This window comes from Bombus terrestris, chromosome 11 (genome assembly GCF_910591885.1).
Source record: "Bombus terrestris chromosome 11, iyBomTerr1.2, whole genome shotgun sequence".
NCBI lineage: Eukaryota > Metazoa > Arthropoda > Insecta > Hymenoptera > Apidae > Bombus > Bombus terrestris.
Genome location: NC_063279.1, coordinates 4,222,003 through 4,249,177, shown reverse-complemented (window position 1 = coordinate 4,249,177; position 27,175 = coordinate 4,222,003). Strand labels below are relative to the sequence as shown.

Here is a 27,175-nt window from a genome sequence, read left to right as displayed (position 1 = left end):
AACCTGCGATAGCCATATATCACGAAAGTTATGGCGTTCCACAGTGGCACCAGGTTAGACGAACGAGTCGATTTTTCAGTTTGCCTTTCTATTTAGTGTTTGTTAAATATTATTGTAAAAGAATAAATTTTAATCTTACGCGTATTTTATATAACACTCGAATAATGTAAAACAATATAAAATATAATACAGAATAGAAATAAAATATAGAATATAAAAGACTTGTAAAATAAATATTAATTTTTATAATTTCTGAGAAAAATTAGTTTCAAAGTACAAGTTTAAAATACTACGTTATTTCGATAATATCTTGCAAATTAGTTAAAAGATGTAATTTTACGAATAAAAATAATAATAATCGGATTTATCTATTATGATGTTGATTATTCAGTATAATGATTTAAATATACCAGCTTGTATAAAGTACAACTTTAATGAAAAAATTCCCGGAGAATCCGCTTTTAAGTCTAATTACGAACGAAGTATATAAATTTATTAGCCCTTTTAATTTATGATCAGAAACTTTTTTAATATCATGCATTGTAACGTTTCTTTATGCGGCTTTAAATACTCTTCCGTAATTTCCCGTCAAATAGGATGTTGATATGAAAATTCAACACGGTAATGTATTTGCTTACTATTAAAGTTCCATGTTACACGAGCAAGAAATGAAATTTATTAGTCGAGCTAACTTTTTCAAGTATCAAAATCAAAACTGGATGAGACAAGAGAATCGATTTTTCATTAACTCTCCTTTTAGCGTATTCGGTAAACGAATACATCCGGAGATTGTATTAAGCGCCGTATCTACAGGGTGATCATGATAGTTTACAAAGTACCATAATATGAAAGAAAATTGTTTCTCTTAATTTTATATATTCCTGTACCGCATGCCTGCGTGTTTATCTTTTAATTGCACGATGTCGATTACTTCTACAAATTAGCGAATTTTCTAGGTACGTGGAAAATCTAATGCGAATGAAAGTATAATTGAAATATCATTAGATTCGAAAGATTGAAACTTTTATCAAACGTCATGTCTAGTTTGCATAAATTCCTATGTTAAACTATTTCCTTGAGAAATAACGAACGAATAGTTAAAATTTCGATATTCGTACGCAAAGTGGTCGATTTCGGGAAGTGATTTTACCATTTCGTGAAATCTGTGTCACGCGTTTCGGTATAATCGCGCGTTTAAATCCATTGAAGTCCTATGTAATATCGCGTACCGTTGTTATTAACAAATTTTATAACGATGTCGTTATCGACGCTACGTATGCATATTCGTCCCACCGTGCTTTTCATTTCTATCCTCTTAATACACCATTCGAAATGATTTTATTATTCTCCACTCGCAGGCTCCCGCGGGAGACCGCGGATTTTCGTTAGAACAATTCTCTTGGAAATTAAAAAAGAAACATTTCCCTCGGTTAACGTCTACCTTTAGGCTATGGATTTTATAAAAATTTTATTTGTAACGTAAAAAGTAATTAATTTTTATAGCCTTTTTGATCGCTGAGAAATAATTACGAATGGTGCAAAATGGTACGCGTCTTTATATTACAAAGGGGTCCTTTCAGTTCCTTGTCGCGGTTACTGTAATATTTTAAACGGGCGTAAAGCCGCGTTTTCACACGTGCGATACGCTACTCGGAGTATTCAACGAACATGTGCGCTGAATATTCATTTTACAGACGATGATACTACGTTTGGCCCCCTTTTAAAGGTTTCAAATGTGTTCTGCGACTTTGGTTAGAGCGATGAAAACGCGACTTAAGGATGCTCCGCTCGATCTTACCATAGTTAATCGTTTGAAAAACATGCGTTCTCTTAATTGCATCGTCACAGTATATACCGAATTATGAATCTCATTCTACGTCTTTATAAAACTCTTTATCATCTATATAAATCGTATAAATCAAGGAGAATAAAATTCGTAAAAAAATTGTTGATCCTAATTTTTATCAAATACGGTAGAATACGAATGAAAAACAAATGGATTAATTAATGGTTCACCGAACATCGTAGCTGAATTAATAATTTTATGTTTACTTGTTTGTTGGTTCATATAGGTAATTACGTAATTCTTCATTCATCCATTATAATCGTTGTTAAATCATTTTAGCTGAAATTTGCAGTTAAATTAATTCTGTTTTATAACCGGAGTTTTCTTGGCATGAACGCATTTTCATGGAAATTTAGATGCAAGGGAAGTAAATGGAATTTCCGGGATCTTAATGAGAAGCCAAGAAGATCTTGCCTTAATAGAGCGAATTTCTGTGACAATTGGTAGTCTGATAAATTACGGATAAACGTGTTCATAATCTTGTTATCATAGTCTGCTTTCTCTTATTCTTAATGCGACAAATTAGACTACAAATACTTTACGATATTATTTAAACTGGAATTATTTTTAGAAAATATTTAATTAAAACGCTATTATTAATATTGAAGAATATGTGATATCAAATACTTTACCTTTATGTTAATGACATTTTCGTATTCGTATCTTTTCATTGACAAAGAGCATTCAATTTATCTTAAGGACGTGCGTTTGCCTGGAAATCATCTTTCTAAAAGTATTTAGAATTTCATTCGACGATAGGACGAACTTAATGTAGATTATGGATAGTAAATTAATTTTTTCCAATAATCCAATTAATTTCGTAAAGATAATACGTAATTTTTCAAATATTATCCCATAGAAGATGTATTCTACGTATCATTCTGCTTCTACTTGTTCTACTTGTTCTACTGGTTCTACCCTTTAAACTTTCGTAACTAAAACTCTATAAACTCATACATGTAAATGTTAACCAATGTTACCAACACTCTCACAGTTTATACTCTAAACTAAAAGACTACAACAAAATCATCCAGAAGTAAACTGATCAAATTGAATTCATTTAAACTAGAGCATTATTTCTGTTCATTCGCAAACCATTCATCAAACTTCAGAATGACGAGCTTATAGGCACGCCGACTACTTTATCCTCCCTCGACTCGAGCTCCGATTTTTTTTTTTCTTTTTTCTTCTTTCTTTTTCTTTTCGCACAAAGCGTGTAGCAATTAAAAGATAGGGCGTGTGATTCGTTTGTTAAACATTTACGGTAGCTCCTTTCATGGTTTTACGCTATTCCTTTCGTGGTTTTACGGTTTTACGCATTTTGCTCGGCTTTCACCCGATCTTCGCTTGGCTCCTTTCAAATCGTTGTGAATGAAATAATGCGAAATTTTCTTCGGTACAGTATCACCGCTATTTCTCCCACATCCCTTACCTTCGCTACGACCTGGTTACGAAGAAATGAATTCACGTTCTGAACTTTACAGCCGGGAAAAATAGAACGAAAATACTTAACGTGCCGCGGCGGGGGCCAGACAAAAGAAAATTCTTTAAATTGCTTCAGCGGTAACGTGTTTGGGAGAATTCTTACACGAGCACACGATGTTGCGAATTAAACTGCGATGAGTTAAGTTTATACGTTCCCGTGAATTACACCAAACCGTTGCCAGGGAATAAACGAAGCTGCGATAAATTCTAAGAAAAAAGAAGGAAACAAATCCGTAAGAATTAATTTTTATCGGGACGTAAAAGTCGGTACAAACGTTTAAGCGTTCTGCGAGAAATCTGAACCGTACGGTATACGATAGTTAACGTTTTCAACGGCGTTGTACATTATTTGTGATATGTAACGAAGCGTCTAAATTAACGATTAGAATATTCATAAGGAAAGAAATATTCTATGAATATTAATTTTCCTATTAATTTCATGCGTAACTCGTAAATGAAATTTAGTTGGCCTGTATCTTGTTATTCATTGACAAAATTCTGCGCTCCATAAATGTAATAGGATTTTGAGGTATATGTAATAGGATTGACAATCGTTTGGATGAAAGTGATAGCCTGGAAAAATATTCCTAGAAATTTATGCTCGATTCACGCTTGACCTAAATCAGAAGATATTTCTGTCTGACAGATCCTCACAAACCCTCGATCAATTCGTCTCACGCTATCTCTTACTTGAGTCGAGAAGTTTTTCAATTCAATAGCTTATCAACATCTTTATAATTTCAAAAATGTTGCCTGTCATGAAATAAAAGTATTAATGTCGTTCTAACTTGTTTATTCTATTACTCTTTGCTCTATTATTCTTTCTCTTATTATTCTTTACTCTATTCCTTCTATTACTCTTTAATATCTTTTCGCAGAACTTCGTCGATCAATCATCTATGTTTAGAAACATCTTTGATTATCAGGTGACAGTAAGCTAGGAAACTCGCCAAAAATATACTTATCGAGCGTTCCTTTAGCGATCTTCATATAGAATCGCATGACGTTAGATCAAGTACAATCATCTTGATGGAAAGAACGCGGATATTAGACAAAAAGCGAATGGGCCGAAGGAAGAAGGACATATTGGAGAAAGAAATCGTTGCATTTACGACGTGAGAAATCTCGAGTCGTCAGAGAATTCACCAATCGACGGGATATTGTCTGACGAATGCTTCTGTCCTGTTGTCAGCCGGGTCGTCAGATCGCGAAATCACGCCGCTGATATTTTGTCGTGGAATATTTTGGATCGGAGCGCGGATAGATCGGGGTCGAGGGTGCTCCTGTCGTACGCTCGCGCGCGCACGCCTCTCGAAGGTACGGTTTTTCGATATCCAGAGGTAACGCCGGAAAAAGCAGGTCGTGTCGGTCGTAATCGATAAGGTATTGCCGTGCGAGAAACTCGAAAACATTTAAAACAACTTGGCCGCCAAACGAGAGGCTACAAATATTCGATCGGTGAGAAAGCAGCTTGGTTCTTCAACCTGCTGATCCTCGATACGATTGTATTCTCTGGCTATTTACCGAACGAACGTTACCCAGAGTCTTTTAAATGTACCGAAAACTCGACGATTTAGCTTTTGCGGGCAATGATCGAACGAAATAAGTCTGAACGTAGATGTAAGGAAGAGAAAAGCAAGAAAATTTATCGTGTTCGGTTGATTGAGAAATTTGTAGCGCGATTTAATCTTTTTAGAATCAAAAGTTTTTTGAAATATCGGAAGAATTTCTTTCTTTTTTTTAATAATCATTAAATCCTAATTTAAGATCTTTCAAATGAGTTTGCGCTTGGCAAAATTTATTCCAATTGTAATGGATTTTGTCTTCCTTAAAAAATGATTGGGAAAGTGTATTTCCATTATCAACAATCGAAAAGGACTATTTGCTTCACAGTCCAAGATACACTTGGTCCTAAGAGAGTTAATCGTTTCTAATAGTTTGTCTAGTGTTAAATATATCTTGGAATTAAGTGGAAATGCAATTAATCGTTCTTTGATCTGAAAAACATTCAAAGTGGTTTTATTTCGATCAGCTCTGAAAAAATGTGTCAGAGACGTTAATTGAATATTTTGCTGAAGAATTTCCTTTAATGCTATATCGCGTTAAGTGGAGAGAAGATTGTGGACTTTTCTACTCATGCTTAATTGGCTGACACGTTGGTTCTCGGTGCAGGATAAGAGGGTTGTACGCGTTTAATCCAAGCCCACCTAGGATCACCGTCCATAAATCAAGATGATCAAACATGTCTCGACGAGTAAAGTGTAATGATTATGATCTACAAGTGAAAGTGTCGTGTAGATAGCTTCTTGTAATGAATCTCCTTTATCAAGATATATAGTTCTACTTGAAACATGAAAAAACATATACAGGAATCGTTCGATAATTGCACAAAAATCGAGACCTCCTCGAAACTGAGATCTTAGATGTAGCGAATATAGAAAAAGGAAACGCGAATGAAAGAGAAAGGACTGGGGGATGAAGCGTTCGGCAAAATTTAAAGGCTCGTGACAAAATGAGATTTTTAACTCAAAAGTCAAAATTTTTTATCTTCGATTTGTCATCAATGAAACTTCTACCAACATATGTTTTACATTTTCCTGATTAAAATGACATCAAACATCGTTATAATTTGCAACATATTTATTTACCTAATAAATGATAATTAAGTACGTATCAATGAGTAAATGTAATTTAAATTATATCGTTTTTAGTTTCGTTTTAATAAGGGAGATGTCATTAACACGTTAGTACAGGTTTAATTTTTAAAAGGTCAAAAATAAAAAAGTTTTTCTTTCGGATTAGTATTGAGATACATTGTACTCAACGATGAGTACTGACATTGCATTATGTCACAGCACTCGATCACAGCGGGCCGTCGAGCTTCTTGGTGCAACCTCCTCGTAGGGAGGATGCCTACTGTACAATTATCGAATGTTTTCAGTAGTAGAAAAAATTAAAGATAATGGAAAGATACCTAAGAAAGATATGCTGTGAACGTAATGAACGTAGAACAACAATTTACATCTACAAAACATTGCAATGTACCTTTTCACAGAGGAACATGGCTCGAAAAAATCATACAATACAAATTTATTGACGTTCAAATAGAATATATCTATTTTGTTTGAAATAAAAGATTCGTCCGTAATATTTATTCGTGTAATTAAATTTAAATAAAATCTATTACGAATAGAGCAACGTATGTATCTTACAAATTAATTATAAGATAATTACTATATAGGAAGTTTCGAAATTTTATGAAAAGATGTTTGATGTTTCAAAAGTTATAACCATTTTCATAAACCGATACAATATAGACAGAAGCCTTAAAATATATCGGCTACACGCATCAGTTTTTCCGCAAACAGCCCGGACCGTGATGCGTTGACGTTCTGTTATAATAATTTTTTTTTATATTCATCACGAAAGTGTATCATAATTCTAGAATTTTATGAACGTCACGATCAAAATTAAAAAATTTACAATTTACATCAAACTTTGTAAATTACTAATTACTCGATATCTATTCGATGTATTGTAGTAAATCGGACATATTTCGAATTAACTCACAGATACGATCTGTTACAAAGTTCGTTCAATTTAAATCTAATCGAAGTGCGGAATTTTTTATCGAAATTGAACCTTAGCCTTGCTTCTGAAAAATTGAAATATAAACGAAAATATTATAATACACAAAAGTCTTACGTGCACATACGTGTATCGATCTACCTATATTTAAAAGTACTACAGTGAAGAGTTTTGAGTTATTTTTTCATACTTGTACGTATCTATAGCCTATGCTCTGGTGATTTGAAACTTTTACATTCTATGAAAGGCGTACATCAATTTTAGCAGCAGCTAAAATTTTAGGATCAGCCGGGATATTGGGACAGAAATTCATACAAGATATGGAATCTAGAGCTCGCATATGCAAAACCAGATGAATCTGCTTCGATCAAAATTGAAATACACCCAGGTGCAGTGGTCGCATGGCATTAATTATTGTGACATAATATAGGAATTTTCCCGAAAACCGCTATCTTGTTATTAAGTTAAATGACACTGTGTCACGGAATTAGAGACAATTAAAAAAGGCAAACGTTTAATCAACTATCAGTGTCTTGTCAATTTCACTTTCTTTTTTAATTCTAATTTTAGCATTATCATATTCTTATTTTTTCCTCTTTCTTTTAACAGAATAATCGATTCTTGAAATTTTGATCGCTTATAAAACTAATTAATGTAATTAATATTTTTATTTTCAATTCTCTTCTTTCGTTCGTTATGTTTCGCAAGCGTTCATTTTATTTATTACCGTTCTTAACATTAGAACTCTGTCCGCTATCTTACAACCGGTTAAAATATCCGAGGGACTGTGACACGAATATTTTGTGACTCGAGACAAATTGCTACGATATTATTTGCATAATGAAATTCATGAATTTTCTGTCGTCGATTTTAATTGCGAATGACGAATAATGAATTGTAATATGAAGTAAAACGGATCTATTGTGTGTAAGTTGAATATCGATTTCACTGCAAAACGAGATGATATTCTTCGGCAACTCGGACCAGTCTATCTGAATACGTCAAATAAAACATAAAATAAAAACTCGATATTCCTTTCAATATTTTCACTTTGGTGTTTTGAAATCTAATGCCATGTTCCATTACGAAGAGCTTACGAAATTTTGAAAAGCTACACAGCTAAAATACGTTTCCTTGCTAAAACGAGAGAAATTAATACGGTAAGTTATAACGTTATACCGTTCCTCTTTCCCCACAACATTTTTGCAAAATATTAACCAACCTTTGTTGATGAAACAAGCAAACAAGAATCGAACGCAATTTATATGCAAACTGTAGTCGGTATCACACAAACTCTTCGATATAAATATTCTTTTGTTCGGTATTCCGATAATAAACAATCGCTCTCATAATTACAAGTTTTCATATATTCCGAAAAACTGTTATTCAAAGGATATCCTTTTCATTGTGTTTACAACAATCGAAGAATCACCACGGAATAAAATGATGAATTAGATTGTATAGTAAGTTCGTTTGTCTTTTAGTGTCATATTTTAAGAACTATCGTAAAGTTGTTACTTTTATATTGGCTGTAGAGGCAGAGTATACTAGTAATATGGGTAAACGTTGTTCATAAGTGCATCAATAGTATAATTGATCTTTACATTAATGGTATACTTGGATTATTTACCAATAAACACATGAAATATCAATTGTTTCAGTATTTAGAATATTTCTTATGGGTAATCATCAAATAACTTAAACGATATAAAGATAACGGCAGAAATTTTTTGATAAAAGGAGGAAAAATTTTAAAATCACAGAGTAGGTAAACCACATAATTTATTTTGTAACAGATATACAACAAACTAATTTTTACGTAATACGTTGATTAAATAAATGTTATATAATTATCTTTAACCTTCCTCTTTTTTAATACGAGCTTATCGCACAGTCTAATAGAATACAATCTAAAAGAAAAGATGTAGAAGAAGAAAAGAGGAAAGTAACGTTTAAAGGCTAACTAGAGAGATCGAAATATTCCGTATGCTCGATAAATATGCATTCGAGTTCGTTTGATTAATCGAATTTCGAACAGACGCCTCGCTAAGATATTAATGAATTTTCTGCTGCGGGATTAAACAAATTGGCCGTCTCCGCGAAACTGACGAGCAATCGACATGGGATCTTGGCCGTTTGAATAATTGAAAAGGGGCGAAGCCGAGCGTGTTGGATCAGAAATCGCTGAAATGAGATTAATTAAGCTCAGTACGCTTGTCCGCTCGCGCACACAAAATGACAGCGGCAGCGTTAACAACGTGTAAAGTGTATTACACGGCGAGTGTTTAAGTGGATTAGTTTCTAATTTCAATCGGAAGTTTGACTTGGCCGCGGCGCTCGCGTGAATCCGCTCGATAAATGCCTGCGATTAGCCCTTTAAATATTGTACGCGCGTATATAGTAACTTTCGGAAGGATCACTATGGACACTTGGATCCTTTCGACCACGGGCAAATGCTCTATTCTTAATATTAAGTTAGAAAATTATTCATATGATCCGTACTTAGAGATTAGACAACCTGATAACAAAGAATTGAATTACCTTGCTAGAATATTCCATCAAACATCTTTTTACATGTATTTTGCAAGTAAGTTACATTTTGTTGAAAAAGGAGGCTTATATTATTAACGTGTTATCATTAGACGCGTTAGCTACGAAAGAAAATTCTTCCCTTGTTTTACACGATTTCCTTGTTTTATAGTAACGTAGACACGTTATGAACAGAGTAAATACTTTTCTTATTCTACATCACTCTACAGTATAGAAAGTCAAAGTCCTAGCTTGATTCTTTAAGGTTCACTTTCGTAATCTGATATCAACTTTATAGCGGATTAACTTAAGCTGTGTAATATTACGTATCTGGTCTTTGTATGCTTAATCTGCTGTTATACATTGTCACATAATTTTACAAACTTTTATACGATGACGTATTAAAATAAAGGATGCTGATCTAATTGGAAAACACGTGTTACTTGATCTTCTTATTACAACGTCATACGACATGGAGAAAGTTACATATTTATTATTATAATTGATACTATGAATATTACTTCTATAATTATATCGTTGTATTGCCAAGCAATCTATCCAAACCAATTATTAGCTTTTTTTATTTCTTTCGTCAAAATGGAAAATTGCTATCAAGCGTAAACTATTTTTCTCGTTTCCTCGAACAATGGAAAGATCCAGTTGCAGAGAGTTAATCAATGTCTGTTGCCGTATGTAAAATAGAAATAAATAAATTTAAATAAACAGTGATGGCCACTAGGTGTATCCACTGACGCCACAGATTACTGGCCATCTATAGAAACCGCTTAAATCCCAAGTATTCAGCACTCGAACGATAAAAGGCGCCGATGGTACTTGATTGGACGTTTTAATTGCGTTTCGTTAATTCCAGTGTGATTAATGCAGCGATCGCGAGATTTCAAATTTCGGTTCGTTGCCTATGAAATGAGGTGGTAATTTTTATAAAACCTTTAACAAAGATGTGTTTAAATTTAAAAATACCTGATTCGTCTATTCATACGAGATTGTTCATATTTATAAAAGAAAGATCAAATGTGGATAAATATGATTTTCTCGTAGATTACATCTTAGAATACGCACGGATATTTTCACGTATTTTAAACGAGTCTATAAATTAATAAAAACATTCGTTCCGTACGAAAAGATAACAATTATACTTTTCTACATTACCAAGCCTGATGAAGAAGATATTGGAGAAAAACCTTATCGAAGCTAATTACTTTAAAGCAGATCTATTTTCTCTTCTATCTTTTTGCTCGTTATTAAATACTAGTTGAATCAAAGTTGATTCAAGAAAAAGAATTTCACTTAAATCGAAATTATTAAACCAACTGATTTCAGATTATTTAAATTAACTAAATATTAGAATCCGCAAAAATTGAGAACACATAATCAAAGTATAATCCTGTCAGTGTTCAGCATCATTTTCATATTAGAAAAATCATTTCTTCGATATAATCATGTTTCGAAGTTATTTGAATTTATTCGGCCAACATAGACAGAAACAGTTAAAATAAAATTTTGGAAAATATAGATCTATAAATGTAATGAAAAGGAAAGATGTAAAATCCCTTGTAACTGAAAGAAAGACACGAAACGTTGTAAGAATAAAATCAATGGAACAACGGTGGTTTTTCAACATGTAGCTGTTGTCCGAAGAAAGACGATGATTAGAAATTACACGCGTGAACTCTAGCAGAAGTTCACGTAGTGTATGTGAATTAATAATCATGGAAGACTGATTTCCTCTCAGAGGAATTAATGGGATACCAGGGGATTAATTCGGTTTGTTTAACTCAGTATCGCCTCGACATTTGGCCTCGCTTAGTTCGCAATTACGTATACCTTGACCTATCCATTTTACGTGTAAATTTAGATCGGTATGTGTAGCGTAAAACGAGCATAAGGATATCGGCGCTATACTGAGCAATATTAGGACTAATTAATTATCCCGTTTACATCGGTGATACAACATATAATTACGATATCGATACCAATGACGCGCGTATTTACCTATCATATATTATCGGACCACGATATTGTATCATTGAAACGTCTCTTTATCTTTTAATCGTACTTCAGTTTAACTGTTGAAAGCAACCACAAGCGAAATTTCATAGCAGTACATTTCCTTCTCTATTTTAAAAATCAATAAAGTTAAGCAAATACAATTAGATGGTTTAGGATAACATTCAGGAGTTAGCATCTTACGCTAGAGGGAAAGAATTATAAAAATGTTCATATTACAAATACCTTGCATCGATGTTTTCACATATGCATTACGTATGTTTTTTTCGGTTGATAAGAATAATTTTCCTTCGACGATTAACTCGCATTTTACAGATATAGAGATGTAGACTTTCCGGCTTTAAATAGACCGAATAAAATCATTTAAAGAAGAATTGACAGACAGCTAATATCAGCGAGAATAAATTGTTGAACAAAATAAAAATTCATAAAAATTGTCGGAAGTCTGTGATTTTAAAATATAAATTCTATGTATCTTACAAAATACATATTTTTCTGGTAAAATCAAATAACAAATACCCATACGTACATCGAATAAAGAGAGATATTAAAATAATTTACTTCTCAAATACCATTAAAAAATATTACTTAAATAATATTATAACAAGCAACGAGTAAAATAACGATTTTAAATAAACATGCACAATATCCAATCTTGATCTGCATCACAAAGTGTATCTGATAATAAATGCAACATCGGATTCTTCTAGAGCAGAATTCTTCTCGATTCTCACCATGGAATCCTCAGAAAGGTCTGATTCTAATAATAAATTTCTTTTATAGTTCAACCCAGACGAGGATCTCGGCTCAGGCGATATCAATAACGACTTGATTGACGGTTTGGAAGACGTTGACACTAATGTGCCAGACGTGAGTTGCGTGATGAAGCTGAGTTCCGCTGAAAACTTACAATACGACGTGCTCACTAATTATTTGTTTCGCAAGCAACGTCTCAACTAACCCGATTGCATTAACACGAACTTCGCTTCGATGTTTGCTAACGAGATATTCTATAAACTTCTCGACCGCGATGTTCTCTCATCTTTGGCGAGCAGATTCGAAAGAATAATTTATCACTATGGTATAAGATCGAACGCAAACTTTGAGTAAAAACAGACTGGCTGAAAAGATGAGAAACAATTGTGGTCACGAGTTTTCTAACTTTGCGTCTACTAACGGTTGCGGTAACGATTACTAATTTTCTATTCGAGCAGAAACGACGATTTTCGTTGTAACGCTGCTCTATCGTGTTATTCCGATAACAAACGAGTCTTGATCGCGATACGAAGTTCGATTAACCTTCGATCGATATCATTGAGTCAGCTGATCACGGCAGATATTTAATCGTAATTTATAATTTATATTTCACGTCAGAGATGCTATTAATCGTCGCATAAAATACAGGAAAACTAAAGCAATTTAAATTAAACCAAGCTATTACGAATCAACGATGACTCAACGATGTCAATTGGTTAAATACGATGCTTTCGTTTTTTATTTCGATTGTACAATTGGTACAATTTCGATTGGTTGAAATAGGGTAAAACGTAAATGTGGTACTATATACTTAACACATTCATTGTCATTGATCTTGCACACGGTGCATTTATAACCTGCAACTTGTAACTTGTCAATTTCAAGAATCAAATAATCTATCGTAGATCCTTCCTTTCGCCGATCAATTAGACGTTATTGCTTCATCACCGGTTTTCATTACTTGAAAATATCTCGGAGCGCTTGATTCGACGATTCGTTTGATCGATTTATTACTCGAAAGATACAAAGAAGGAGGAAAAGGAACAAGAACAAAGAGCTCGCACATGAAACGGTTTAATTGCGACTATTCGAGAGCGATCGAGTTATATAAGACGCTTCGATAACCCACAAAAGAATTCCCTAGGAACCTGTCGGGCGTTAGAAGAGGAACACGGTGATCGCTTTATGAGGATAATCTTTGGAACACCGGGAGAATAATCTTGGAAATTCTGACGAGATCTTGCATCGGTAACAACGCCGAAAACGCTTCGTTTCTCAGAAAGCTTTCCAAAGCTTTCCACCACCGTCGTCGTTCCCAAAGATTTTCTCTTAATCCAAACGAAGTTAGAGCCATGCCGCGTCGTGACACCAGTTTTCTCAAACTTATCCGACCCATTAAATCTTTTAACGATTAAATTTAATAAGGAGCTGAAAGGTTTGGCCGTTGCCTCTCTTCGTTCGTCATCTATTCTCGCCACGCGATAAAATATGAAGCTATGGATCTTACAATTTATTAAAATTGCTTTTATATCGTTAGATTGCTACGATTATAAATAAGTTTTCAGAGAGAAGAAGGTGAGTTTCATGGTTGAAACTATCGTGGAAGGTTTCCAGAAGGGATACATCACAATTATTCGAGGAATTTAATTGAAAGGATCGTTACTCTATCTTCAAATTCTCGGAAACCAATGAGAACGGAAAATCGATTAATTACTTAGTTAACGCCTTTGAATTTCCACTTAGAAGTAGCGAAGAAACGTTTAGCCATTCCAACGAGTCTTCGGTCTAAGACAACAAGATTCCAAGAAAGCAAATTCCTTGAAAATTGCTGTGTTACAAAAGGCTTCTTTCAAGGATCGATCACGAGTGCTTAACTGGTTAGACGCAGCAGGAGATTCAATCCTGTGGAAGAGAAATCGGATTATTCGGATGGAATTAGCGAACAACAAATCGTCGAGAGGTGGTGCGATTCGAAAACAGGTTCATCAAAATGCAATTGCCTTGGAGGTATCTCCTTTTCGACTATCCTCCGCAAGCTACACGAACGATGAATGCAAGGAATCGAGCGAGGAATTCACGGAGGGAATTAAATTCCGACTGAACCGAGGGTGTTAGAAAGTTGTAAAATATAGAGAGACAGCTCGAGCGACGCAGAAGTACAAAAAGATATGGAAAGACGTAGAGAATAAACGAGGAATGTACGGGAAAGTAGGATCGAGGACGAACTTTGACTTTTGCCACCTAACTATTCACGTTGGCAATTAGACGAGGTGATCTAGCTCTGTCGAAGTTAAACTTGCCAACTAGAATTGACTTCGATTCGTTCTGCTGGCCACAGCGGAGAATCTATTAGGTTTGATCTTCCGATGTTAGCTACCAACGAACGAACGTTTGTTAAAAAGACTCTTCTCGATTCCGGTCAAGTAGATTTTAAACGCGAATTAACTCTGAAGTGAGAGTTAATTAAAACAGGAGTTAGAGTCTTGCAATTTACTCGTAATTACTCGCAGAATAAGAGGGAAATGTATTTAGGTGTTCTAAATCGTTGGAAATGCGAAGTTAGGAAAGTATCAGTAGAAAAGTCGATTACTGGTCAGGCATCGGATACACGTACTGTATGTAGGTGACGTTCTATTATAGTTTCTTTCAAGAGTTAATAATATTTGTTGAAAATAGTAAATGAAATCTATCGCGTTCCTTCGCATAAATATGATCTTGCTTTAGCTATTTTAAAATATACGTCTAATAATTTGACACATTTGTGATATTGTATGGAAAATTCAATATGAGATTCGCCTTTAAATTTCAAATATATTTATAACGTTCGATTATTTTTATTATCAATTGACAGCAAAAACAGCTAGTCTACTTTGTTTCAAACTTTCGCTTTCTAATTTCTAACTAAAATAAATTTAAATCACTCGCTAGAGTCACTTCCGAAGTTATTTATATTATGGACATAGTTAACCGATTTCGCTCAACGATAGATCTCGTTGAAATTTAATCAACGTGACAAATTCATCGTGTTTCAAGCTCTCGTATGTAACAGAGTTTGAACGGTGTACGATCATCTTTATTATACACAGCACCGGTCAGTAAATATAAACACGATTTCACCCTTATCTTCCTAGCCAGCAATATGCTATCCCACAATGCAGCCACTGACAAACAATTCTTCCGTAAAAGGGGAACCGCAGTACACAATTCCTCGCTAGATTTAGCTTTGTTGGGCTGCTTTCCGTCTGCTTCGTTTAAATTAAAGTTGAAAGGTCAACATTTTATATACTTTACCTAAATTTGACGAAGCGTGCCATAGAATCCTTTTGTGATTTCGTCTAAAATGTATTCTCTACTTTGTTACTATACTTTGAGCATCTTATACGAGAATTTCACACATTAAGAAATACGAAACTACTTTTTACGATGAAGAATAAATTCCTACAAGATCCTTACTTCTTGCTTCTTTGTATCTAGATCGCGGATTTTTATGCGCGTCTTTGTCTAAGAAAACAAAAGAATACTTCGTTATCTTTCACTTCCGTGCGATTCGTTTCAATTTTTTGAAACAGAATATTCTGTAATTATACCGCGAAAGAATTGTATCCTAAAAATCGTGGTTTCCTAAAAATTTCGCAAGTGAACTTCTCGTTGGAACGTTTAAAGAGCGAAACAAATTTCTATCTATCTTCCGTTTCTTTAATCTTATTCATAAAAATATAGACTTTCGTAAAAGTGCCCAATCTATTTGTTGCTTTATTCTCGTAGTTTTACATAGCAACAAATAATTGTCTGATGATACGAATTCTCCGCGTACAACGTTTATCGCGATACCCGCGTAAGTCTTCGACTCAGAATTAATACTCGAGCTCGATCGAACGAAAATAATTAAGAATACTTTCTTCCAACTTTCTGACACAAATTCCTCTGGAACAGTCGCGTCGATCGAGCCGTTCGAAAAATTCGCTCGTGCTTCCTATCCTCGTCGACTCGTCGAACGAACAAAAAAGAGGAAACAAGAGTCGGCAAAGAAAGAAAAAGAAAAAGGAAGCCGGAGGAATTTATTTCACCCGTGAAATCCTACTTCAGAAGAAAAGCTCCCAGAACGGCAATGCAAAGACGCAGCCGTGCATGCTGGAGCTGATCAGGATGTACGTATACCGGGTGAACGAATTCACTGAAACAGCCTGCGGTTCTTCCCGCCGTACAGAGCGCGCTATATATTACTGCGATCGGCCATTGATTTCACGTGCGCCTTAAATTTCTACTGTTTCGCGAATGCTCGTGTCTTTGCTCGTTGATGAAACTTTACTCGCTGTACCCACATGTTCCTCCGCTTCTAGTTATTTTAGCAATACGTAGATCCGTCGGCGAGTGCTATCCACTTTCTTGAGAAAGGATTTGCAAACGCGAAGCTGTTAAACGCAACTAAAGATAGCGCCTCAACTTGCTAGAATAGATGACAGTTCGAAATGAACGACTGCGAAAGTTGATTCTAAGAACGTGCTATTTACTAAGATAGGTATATCGTGATAAAGTTATATTTAACAGAAAGAATTTTAGAATTTAAAGAAATTGTTTAAAGAATAAGAATTTGAGATGTATATCGTTATATCGCGTTAGAGAATTGTTCTAGCAAATTCAAGATATTAACATAATCGAAAATGCAATGTTTCAAATCGAATACAAATCTCATTTACTTATATAGTTGCGGATTTTCGTTTTACTATAGCTTCGCTTATTTGTCAGCTCGTTAAATGTTTCTTTGTTCGTTACAAACAGACATACGTAAAATATAGTCCACGTATAGGCATATTTGATCGGTAGATGAAATCCGTATAAAATATACTCTCTCGTCTAGAGGAATATTTGCGTGCGTGCTTTTACTTGTGCGTACTGCCAGCACGAAATGTAAATTTGCCGTGCTGTGTATACGTAGAAAGACATGAATTACAAATTGCCTCGAACGTGACTTAGATATCCTAGCGATCCGATTAAAATGTTAATTACCAAATAATTTCATGCTTTGTCGGCCAAATGAATCGCTAAAAATAACCGAAACTCTTAGAAGAAATGACAGAATTATTTGTGTTATGAATTTCTTGTATGAAAATAACTGATGGAAAAATATAAAGCTGTTTCTGTTAAGAAGCACGAAGGAAAATATTTTTTGTTTCGAAAAAAATCCTAATGTTCCATTAAATTCATAAGGAAGAAAATTACGGCCAAAGAAACTTCATTTCCATCTTCCGCGAAATTTAATCTACAATACAGATTAAGAGAAACTGCTGAATCGTTTCATAAATCAAACATAAATCAAATTGAACTTTTTATAACGCTACGCGATTTAAATCCATATTTTATAATATTTACGTGTCACTTTGCTATTATATTTTATTATTGTATCGATTTATTCCAATTACTGGTCGCTCGTTCCCAAAGTGAAAAATTGCATTTAATCGAAACCTCTGTTGTCACGATCGAACAGAAGCTTCGCGTTTATCGCGTCTAACAACTATGAAAGATAATTTTTATGAAAACAATCATGAGTAGCAATTTCGAGAATCAGAACAGGTCACACAAATTAATCAATTTGTACTTTTTAAAGAAACACGACGCAAAAAATACCGTAGAATTGAACTTGAAAAATTCCAATCATTGTATCTGTGAAAATGTTTCGAATAAATCAACTGTAATTCAATCGGTCGAAAAGAGAAACAAAATCTGACTACAGAAAGCTAAAAAACAATCGAGTATCGACTTTGTACAATGCAGCAACGTTTTGTAGGAAAATATCAGCCGCAATATCAGTCGTGTCCAAACATTTTCTTCCAAACGTACCGTGTATTTCCATACTTATTCCATATTTCGATCAAATACGAAATAACACATAACTACTGGTTCTTGTCAGAGAAACGATATTCAGTTGGAAATCTTTTGTCGTTTATACGCGACGAAACGCAATTTTGTCGGCAAATAAAGATTTTATAGAAAATCGTGAAGTCGGTTTAACGCCCCCCCCCGAAAGCATCGCTTAAAGGATCCCAGGAATCATAAACGCGGAGGATGTTGTTGCATTATATTTCCCACGAGAATCCAAAATCCGTGGAACCCCATACGCGTCAACCTGATCCGATTTGCCTAGTGTTTTTCAGTTTATACGGTGTTCCCGGCGAAAGAAACAAATTATCGCGACCGTTTACCATCCATGAATTATAAAGCATGGTGTGGGATAAGGAACGAAAGAGTTGAAATGACGCGAGAGCAAGTAGAATTGTATTTAATTCTGTTTGTTTGTTTAAAGGAGCGGGAGAACAACTTCAAACTTCAACGAGGTTCTCTAAATATTTACAATCGCAAAATACAAATATTTATTATCGCTGTTAATTTTATAACAATGGCTTGCGACTAAATTTTAGAATGAAGTAATCGATATTAACTTTGCGAATTAGCTTATGATTCCATATAATATCATGTATTTAATCGAATTAATTTCCAAATGTTTCATTATTCCAGATTTGTAAGAATTATCGATTATAAAATTAAAAAGTTCTTCGAATGGATCACATAGAATTTAAGAAACATAGATCACAATAACGATTTTTTTTTTACATATTTAAGATCTTATCTTCAAAGTCTTAAGGTTAAGAGTATCGAAAAATGATAAATGTAAAAATGATCTTGTATTGTAGCACCTCTTACGTGACATTAAAGGGAATAATCGATCTAAAATTTTTGATAATTTACGTATTATATATTCCTACGTGTTATTAAACATATTACATATTACATTATTATTCAAATAACAATAACCATATGCAGAAGTAAATCAATATTAAGCCAAAGAGAAGTTTCAGATATGTCAAGCGGAAAATCAACGATAAATAACTGTCAACGTGCGGTTCGGCTCGATGAATCTGCACCGTTGCTAATAATTATTGGAAAGTAGTTAGGCCAAATATGTGCTAACCGTTCCGCTTGATTTAACCGAAAATTCATTAATCACCGTCTACGCGTGCGATATCATTCATTTTTCGAGAGGAAAAAACATACGACTCGAAAAATTGATCCTTCAATTTTAAACGCTCTAATTAATCTCTAAAGAAGATACTCGATAAAAACTATAACCACGCGATGCCAATAGTCAATCATCCTCGATGAAAAATAGCGTGCTTTTTTGTTCCGCGGAAAGTGATTCTTAAAAGGGTACAAAAAATATTGAAACCTTTTTTACACCGCTCTTTTTCATGTATTTAAAAATTCTTAAAACCTTTCCGCGTATAACTACAATTTAAAATTACAATTCTTGTTCTAGAACTTCGTTACAGAAGAAAGCTTTCGCTACAGAAAATTGAAATATTTTAACGAAGTTACCATTCGTATGTTTAAAATCTTTCTCTAGTAAAAACATAATACGTAGCAATTGTTCAAACGTTGCATTGTGCAGTACTGCAATACATCGTCGGTTATATTGAATTATACGTATTCTAGATATCTAATTTTTGGAATATCGTATCTTATATTTTATGTCCTAATGTCTGATTTATTTGTAGAAAACAAATCAGTTTAAAAACGTATATTTATAATCATCAAATATAATACATATTTACACCATATATTTATCTAGAATTATCGAAAACTGAATAGTTTCGATAGCACGCGATGTTCGACTAAACAACTCAACGACTCGTTGAACTAATTTCTGCTTCGCTAATATCTAAACGCCCTCGGAATATTTATTTGTGCCACTAACTTGTGCTTTTAATCATTTCCTAACGACGCGGTATATTAACCACGAACTCGATAGCAAATCGCCAAGGATGGAGTGATTTTTCTGCTTTTCCCATCGCAAATAAATCGAGGCAACGCAATGTGCAATCAATCACACCCACCCATAAGCGATGAAACTTTTACGCTGTTCGTTTTTCGTTTTAGCTTTCTCCTCGCTTTTTTTTTCTTTCTTTTACCATATAACGACATATAAATCACGGTTAGTGTTCTTATTCAACGTTTCTTCTTACCATCCGTTTTCAGATCGGACGAGACGATGACGAAGACAGAAGCGAGGAAAGCAATCCACCGCCATTCATCACACCCCCTCCTCCCAATCCGGACTGTGAGTAATCGCGAGGAATTTGCGAGTTTATTTAATCATAAGATCACAGATAAGAAATACCCTGACTGATGGCGACGACGTCGAAATTCCATTAAATGACGTTTTCTTTAATCACCGAACCAAGCCTCGTTACGAGCATCCTTTGTCGATAATATTCCAAAGAATTTTCTCAAACTCTCGAACGAAGTTATTAACGTACTTTGAAATTTCGTTCGTAAAAGTTTTATATATCTCCTTCGGAAAAGTATGTTTGCAGTTCATTGAAAGCTTAGATCGTGCAATACTTTCGTCTCGTTTTCTTTCACTTTATCAGATATTTTGATCGAATATTTCAAATAAACATCAATACCAACAGTGTTGGTTTTATCGAATATATTGATCGACAAAGAAAAATGCTTGGCTAAATTCCTTTTATAGACGATATATGACAAGCGAAGAGAGTGGATATACGTTATTATCCGTTTAGATATGATTTATAACGTGTTTTTCTTAAATTTCTTAGACAAAGGGCCGAAGGGTGAGAAAGGTGATAAAGGAGACAAAGGAGAGAGCGTTAGGGGACCTCCAGGTCCACCTGGACCACCTGGTCAAGACGAGGTAAATATATAATTCTACCAATACTAATCAAGTAAGAGATATTGAGCGTTACTATAACACATCGTACGATATCTAATAATATTTTTATAATCAAGCTTCAAATAAGAAAAATAAATTTCACGATGGATTCGCAAATTATAAAAATTTTTAAAACAGAAAAAGATATACGAACGCTTTCATCAAACTTCCATGGTTATAGATAGTTTCTAAAAACGATCAAAGGTCAGTAGCGTACAAGTCCGCAAAATATTTATCGATTGAGTCAAATCCCAAGGAATTATCCCTTCGGTAAGGATGATTTAAAAAAATGGAAACAATTAGAAGACCCAAAACCGGCTTTAAACTCGCGCGTATTCCCATTACACACTAATCAGTAATTTCCATTCGTTCTAAAACGTGGAATTAAATTTAAGGTAGGATTTAAAGTTCACTCGTATCCGGCATCGCTATACGTACGACTGTTACGTAGCACGTAGAATGCATAAATGTCCGCGTAATTTATGTAAATTGTATACACCGAACTATATTATATACCCAGTGGCATATCGCATGCGTTATATCGGGTGTATGTATCGTACCGCACCGAAGATGTTCCATTAGCAATCCTTACACAAACCGCTGGACTTCCTGTTGTTATAGTTCAGTAGTCTATACACGTATAAAGGCAGGCTGAATGCGTTGTGCATATTACAGGATTACACGCGTTTGCATCAGGTTTCGCTTACGACCACGCGTTACTGCATTGTTCAATTATGAAAGAATATCGAATGACCTAAATACTGACGGTTTAATGTCATTCAACGAGGAACGTCATAAAGGAATAAGAAATTAAATAGAATTATCGCTGAAACGATCCCACTCAAGACCGAGAGGTAGAAATCAGAAAGAAAAATAAGATTGATTATTTTTTGTTTGCGACATGTTGTTTATCGCTTCGTAACATATTTCCACGGATGTAGATTATATTGGTATTTTCAGCGCTCGCCAAGTTTCATTACAATAAATGAATAATAATCCAGCAGTAAGTACGTGTATTAAGGGAAATGGCGTGTGTATCGATTTAACGCTATTCCATAGACTTGTTGAAACGACATCCATCTTTTATGATGAAGTAATGACGGCAGTTTAGCGTACATTACGAATGTTACGATTCGTTGGACGTTTGCAACGAACGAATATATTTTCATAATTTGAGTCACTTCTTGCGCTAAAAATTAATCGTGTGCGATAATCTCACTGTATTACCGATTCGTCGCTTGATCAGGTAATCATCGTATATGTATATGGCACGAAGTGGTTTGCTAACTAGTCTCGAAGATCCACTTTCGAATTATTTTCGATATATTTGAAACGTTCTTTAACACACGCTGCGCTGGCTCGCGAAAGTATTTCGACAGTTACCATAGAAAACTTTCACATCCGTATTGTATATTTCGTATGAAACTTTTTGAAATTTCACAAACGCTGTAATATATTCGTAAAAGGTATGTAAGAATATAAAGGAAGGGTCTAAGAGCTATTTATCAAGCGATCGAATACTTTCGCGAGCCTGTTATGCATATCGATCATTAAAAAAATTGGACGTTTCGAATTCTAGATTATTTGAAGCGCAACAAAGGTAAAGTCAAAATAACCTTTGGAACCATCCCCTTTATGAAAATATCCATTTATGAAGTACTTAAGTAGGTACAGGAATCTGTACTTAACGGCAACGAAGATCCAGCGCTAGAAATCTCTCATTATTCGAGATATATACGAGTGCCGCACACACACGTATTTCAGCAATAATAATTCAGTAGCGCTTGTGCATATGAAGCGAGCTTGAATGCATTCCAATCCAGGATCACTCATTTATCTTGCTACTCGAGCAAGCCAATTTAGCCAACATGCTGAAGTACTGGTAACCACTGCATGTAACATTGATTACAGAGAAACCGCTTTCACGATATTCACTATCTTCCGAAATTATCAACATACGGGTATGAACACGACTGTATTTGTTTAACGCCTGATGCATTCAACCTCTGCCCGGAAAACGCTATAATTCTCGAACCCGGTGGCTCGTGATTCAATGCAAGGAAAAAAAGGAGAGATCGAAACAACATCGTTACGTAGAGAATGCACGAATTGGAGAAAATGAACAACAAGCACGATAAAGTTTAATTAATATCGGTAAATTTCGGTTAATTGAAAGTTGATGAGCGAAAGCTAAGCGAGATGTATATATTCAGAGAAATCAGAGTATATTTAACGATGAATAATGAGAAAGAACTGTAAGGTAGAATAGTACCGCGAAATATTTTTGTGGCTGCAAATGATTAATCTTCAACATTGAGCCTTTTAATTAATCTTAATTCGATCTTTAATCTGCAAATCATCGTGTACAGTGTTTTGTAACTGCTGGTACAATCGAGAAGAACCTGATTCTACACGAGTACGACATAATTCTGTCTTTCACTTTATACGAAATAAACGTTCCTTTTATGATAATAAAAAAGAAACTTTGTATATTAAAAGTAAAATTTGTCGCGTATAAAGGTCTTGTACCATTCTTTTTCCCATCTTCTACAATTTGCTTGAAATATCTCTTTTCTTGAAATTGAACGCTAGGGACTCGACGCTACACTTAAAGCTACGCTAAATTTATTCCAGTCAAACGACGTAGCTTTCATATTTTCGATTATCTACTACCTCTCCGCGACCTTACTCCGTAAGATATTAAAACGCATTACTAACGGCAAAGTTTTAGAGAAGAATTATCTGTAAAATCGTGTAACAGTATGCACGATGTAAATAAGCAATTACAAAGTCGCGGAGATAGAAGTTTTGTTATCCGGTAATTCGATTAGCTGTTAGGAAAGCAGCAAAGCACGTAACAAAGTTTACCCTGCCGCGAACCCACCGACTGTATATATTTGCAATGACAGACTGATCAAAATGCTGCAGGGTCCACCAGGGAAGAAAGGAGAACCCGGCACGTGCACCTGCAATGCAACAGCCCTGATGGCATCCTTTACGATGCCAAAGATGATCCAAGGACCGAAAGGAGAACAAGGAGTGCCGGGGCAAGAGGGGAAACAAGGCCAAATGGGGCTGACGGTATTGACGCTTTGTAAAAACCAAACACACGCTTCGGAATAAAAAAGAAAAGAACGCAAGAAAAATCCAATGATGTTAACCATCGAATAATCGTTATGTTAAATAAAGAATGTCTTTTTATAGACGAACCAAGTAATCCCTTCAAAACCTTCGAACCTGTTAATATTATATAAAAGCATTATTCTTATATTACCCATTATATTAAAGTTAATATAATATTTTACATGGTTTGTTTGAAATTTATTAATATCAGATCGTGAAGGGTTTGTTGAAATTTCTAACGAATTGTGCAGGGTGCAGCTGGACCACCTGGAGAGAGAGGACTGGAAGGACCACAGGGTCCTAAGGGTGACAAAGGAGACGTGGGAATAGCAGGACCGGAAGGTCCTCAAGGACAGAAAGGGGAACCTGGTCGTGATGGAATACCCGGAGAGAAGGGCGCTCAAGGACCTCCAGGACCGCCAGGAAAGGGTGAATTTTCTGGATATGACGTAAGTAGCAAAGTTTGTTTGCAACTGTACTGATTTTAAGTTTGGCTATCTTACGATGAAATGCAAACTCTAACGATACGATCGGTTTCATCGTTAGCTTTCTTTTACGCAAATTTTGACTTTACGCAAATTTAATGAATAAAATGATTGAAAAGGTTTGTTCAATACATATTTGATATAATACAATATGGAACAAGTATTGAAGTATTATATATTATCGTTTATATATTTTTGAGTAAAAATCTAATATAAGATGTTTGATACTTTTGTATTGAGACTCGAGTAAATATATAATAGTTACTTAATAAATTACATACTTGTATAAAAAAAGGATAACATTTGTTCGATACTATAAAGCCAATAAAGCCAATGGAATTTTTTAAGAAAAATGTTACAAAATATTTTCATAACATTTACGATTATATCGATATACCGATAAGCGTCGTATCATATGATATTCGTTTCGTGCTTTCGTTGTCGATTATTTCGTTTGATATAAACTTATTGACAACTGGCTGAAAAGCTCCGAATTTCAATTGAACTAAGCTCTCGGTACCGAAAGTGCCTGACATACTACCTTTAAAGAACATCCCACTTGAGGGTCCACGCTTCCTATCATAAACCCGTTCAATTATCATTCCAATGCGGTCTCCTGGCAGCACGGAAACTGAATTTACATCCCGGTTGAACCTTCCCCAACCATAAACGCGTGCGCGTTTCAGTCCAATATAAACTACCCCGATCTCTCGTATACCATAGAGTGAGAGCGATTCCTAAGCAAACAAGAATATTAAGCACCATGGATGGTATAAACAACGTACAACTTCGTACCATTAATTTCTCTGTCATTCTCGCAAAATATTCGCAAAATATTCGCAAAATATTCGCAAAATATTTGCAAAATACCGACAGAATATGTACTCGCAAACAGGCAACTTGCAAGACAACGCGTTTTAATCTTTAGCTATTCTTTTCAGAAATATTCATAAATATACATAGAAAAGATACATAGTATACATAATACACATCATGCATACCACAATATACCTCACGATATACATTTTGTATAATACATCCTATGTAATATGACTTAAGGTTTCTGATGTTTAAAGATATTTACGATAAATTTTTAACGTATCAGTCACAATCTTCGTAAGCTTAATACATCAGGAATATGTATTAATATTAATCTTGGTATGATATTTCCATCGAAGAAGAACCACCAGTCGACAAACATCATTTCCATATCTTCAAATTCCACTTCTAATCGCACAAATAGAATTCAACATATAAAATTAACATACTTCATTACAAAATCCAAAGGATTATACGTATGCGTCGCGTCGATATATGTCATATGCGTAGGCAGGACAGAGAGGGGCAGTACTTGGCGCTTCATGAATTCCCCGTAACTCTACGAAATTGACAAAAGTCCCTGGATACCTGACCGCTGCCCTGGCTCTGGTCTGTCGCGACATTCTCGGATCGACATACTTACGTTGCACGTTTTTACGGCGTTCGATCGCAACTACTCAAGCTTGTAGACGAGCAAGGATAACGAGAAATTCGTTGAATGGAAATGGAACGCGATATCGGTCCGCAGAGAATAAGTGGCCATGCATGTGATAAAGGTAGAACCTTTTGCATCCACTTCTGCTTCTTTCGTCTTCATTTTTTCGCAATCTTTTCGTACATTTCTCTTTTAACGACCAAGTGGCCCTCAGCTTTCTCCGTAGACAAATAAAACAGCGAAAAATGTTAAGACGTTATAAAAATTTTAAGCCGCGTTCATAATAACGATTCCGATGTTATTTTTTAGTTCCAGACGCGTTTTTCTATACGCATTTCTATCTTATTTATCTTTGTTTCGTTTATTGCCAGGAGAGCTTCTAATCTTCTAGGATTAACGAAACGTTCCGAGTTTCTTTCTATTTCCCGTTTTCCGAACAACCCGATAGTTTTTCATGCAACCTTACAACCGCACAATCCACATTTTTTTCTTTTTAACGATACAAATACTAATCCTCCTTGTGCGAAGGTTCGCGACGCAACGAAAAAGAAAAAAAAATAGAGAATTGAAGAAGAAACCGCGCGTGTATCCGTGTGGTAACGTTCTTGGTGGATAGCATATCAGTGAACGTGCGCCATCGTATGACCTACTTCGGATGCTGGCGTGGAAATTAAATAGGGTGCGAAACGTAGCTGATGCTCCTGGTGAAAAATGAACAACGCATCTCGGTATTCCGCGAGCGGAATATGACGCGTGTATTTGTAACACGTTTCAGTGGAAACAGGCGGTTTTGTTGCTCCGCCACGAAATTTCTGCAAACTTCGTTTATTACCCGGCTTTGTCTTCTTCCTCGTCGTTGGCTGATGCGCGTTATTTATTCTGTCCGTTGATCAAGAGCCTCGCAAGTTTTCACGCGAGAAACCATTTTAATCTGTTAACTAATCGCAACGATTTCCCGTGGAACGAGGATAAAATGAAAATAAAGTTGGAATACGGTGGTTCGTAAAGATATTGCAACACTTACCAAATTAAAACTTTTGCGAATATATTATTGTGCGCTATACGAAACTTTTTAAAAAATCACGTCAATACACCGTGAATAGCGATGTTAAACGTATGCGACAAAACAACGC

At 34.9% G+C, this 27,175-nt stretch overlaps 1 protein-coding gene across 7 annotated transcripts in view; it reads left to right on the top strand.

The window, feature by feature from the left end:
• The window catches only part of LOC100649852 (collagen alpha-1(XVIII) chain), a 345,705-nt gene that overhangs the window by 300,919 nt on the left and 17,611 nt on the right, over positions 1-27,175 (top strand). For 5 of the 7 annotated variants that reach the window (XM_048410056.1, XM_048410054.1, XM_048410055.1 and 2 more), the window contains exons 7-11: positions 12,260-12,346; positions 20,264-20,345; positions 20,848-20,942; positions 23,889-24,041; positions 24,335-24,532. In XM_048410056.1, the coding sequence (XP_048266013.1) occupies positions 12,260-12,346; positions 20,264-20,345; positions 20,848-20,942; positions 23,889-24,041; positions 24,335-24,532 (615 nt within the window). The remainder of the gene's footprint in view (positions 1-12,259; positions 12,347-20,263; positions 20,346-20,847; positions 20,943-23,888; positions 24,042-24,334; positions 24,533-27,175) is intronic. The other 2 variants (XM_048410058.1, XM_048410059.1) reach the window with 1 other exon arrangement.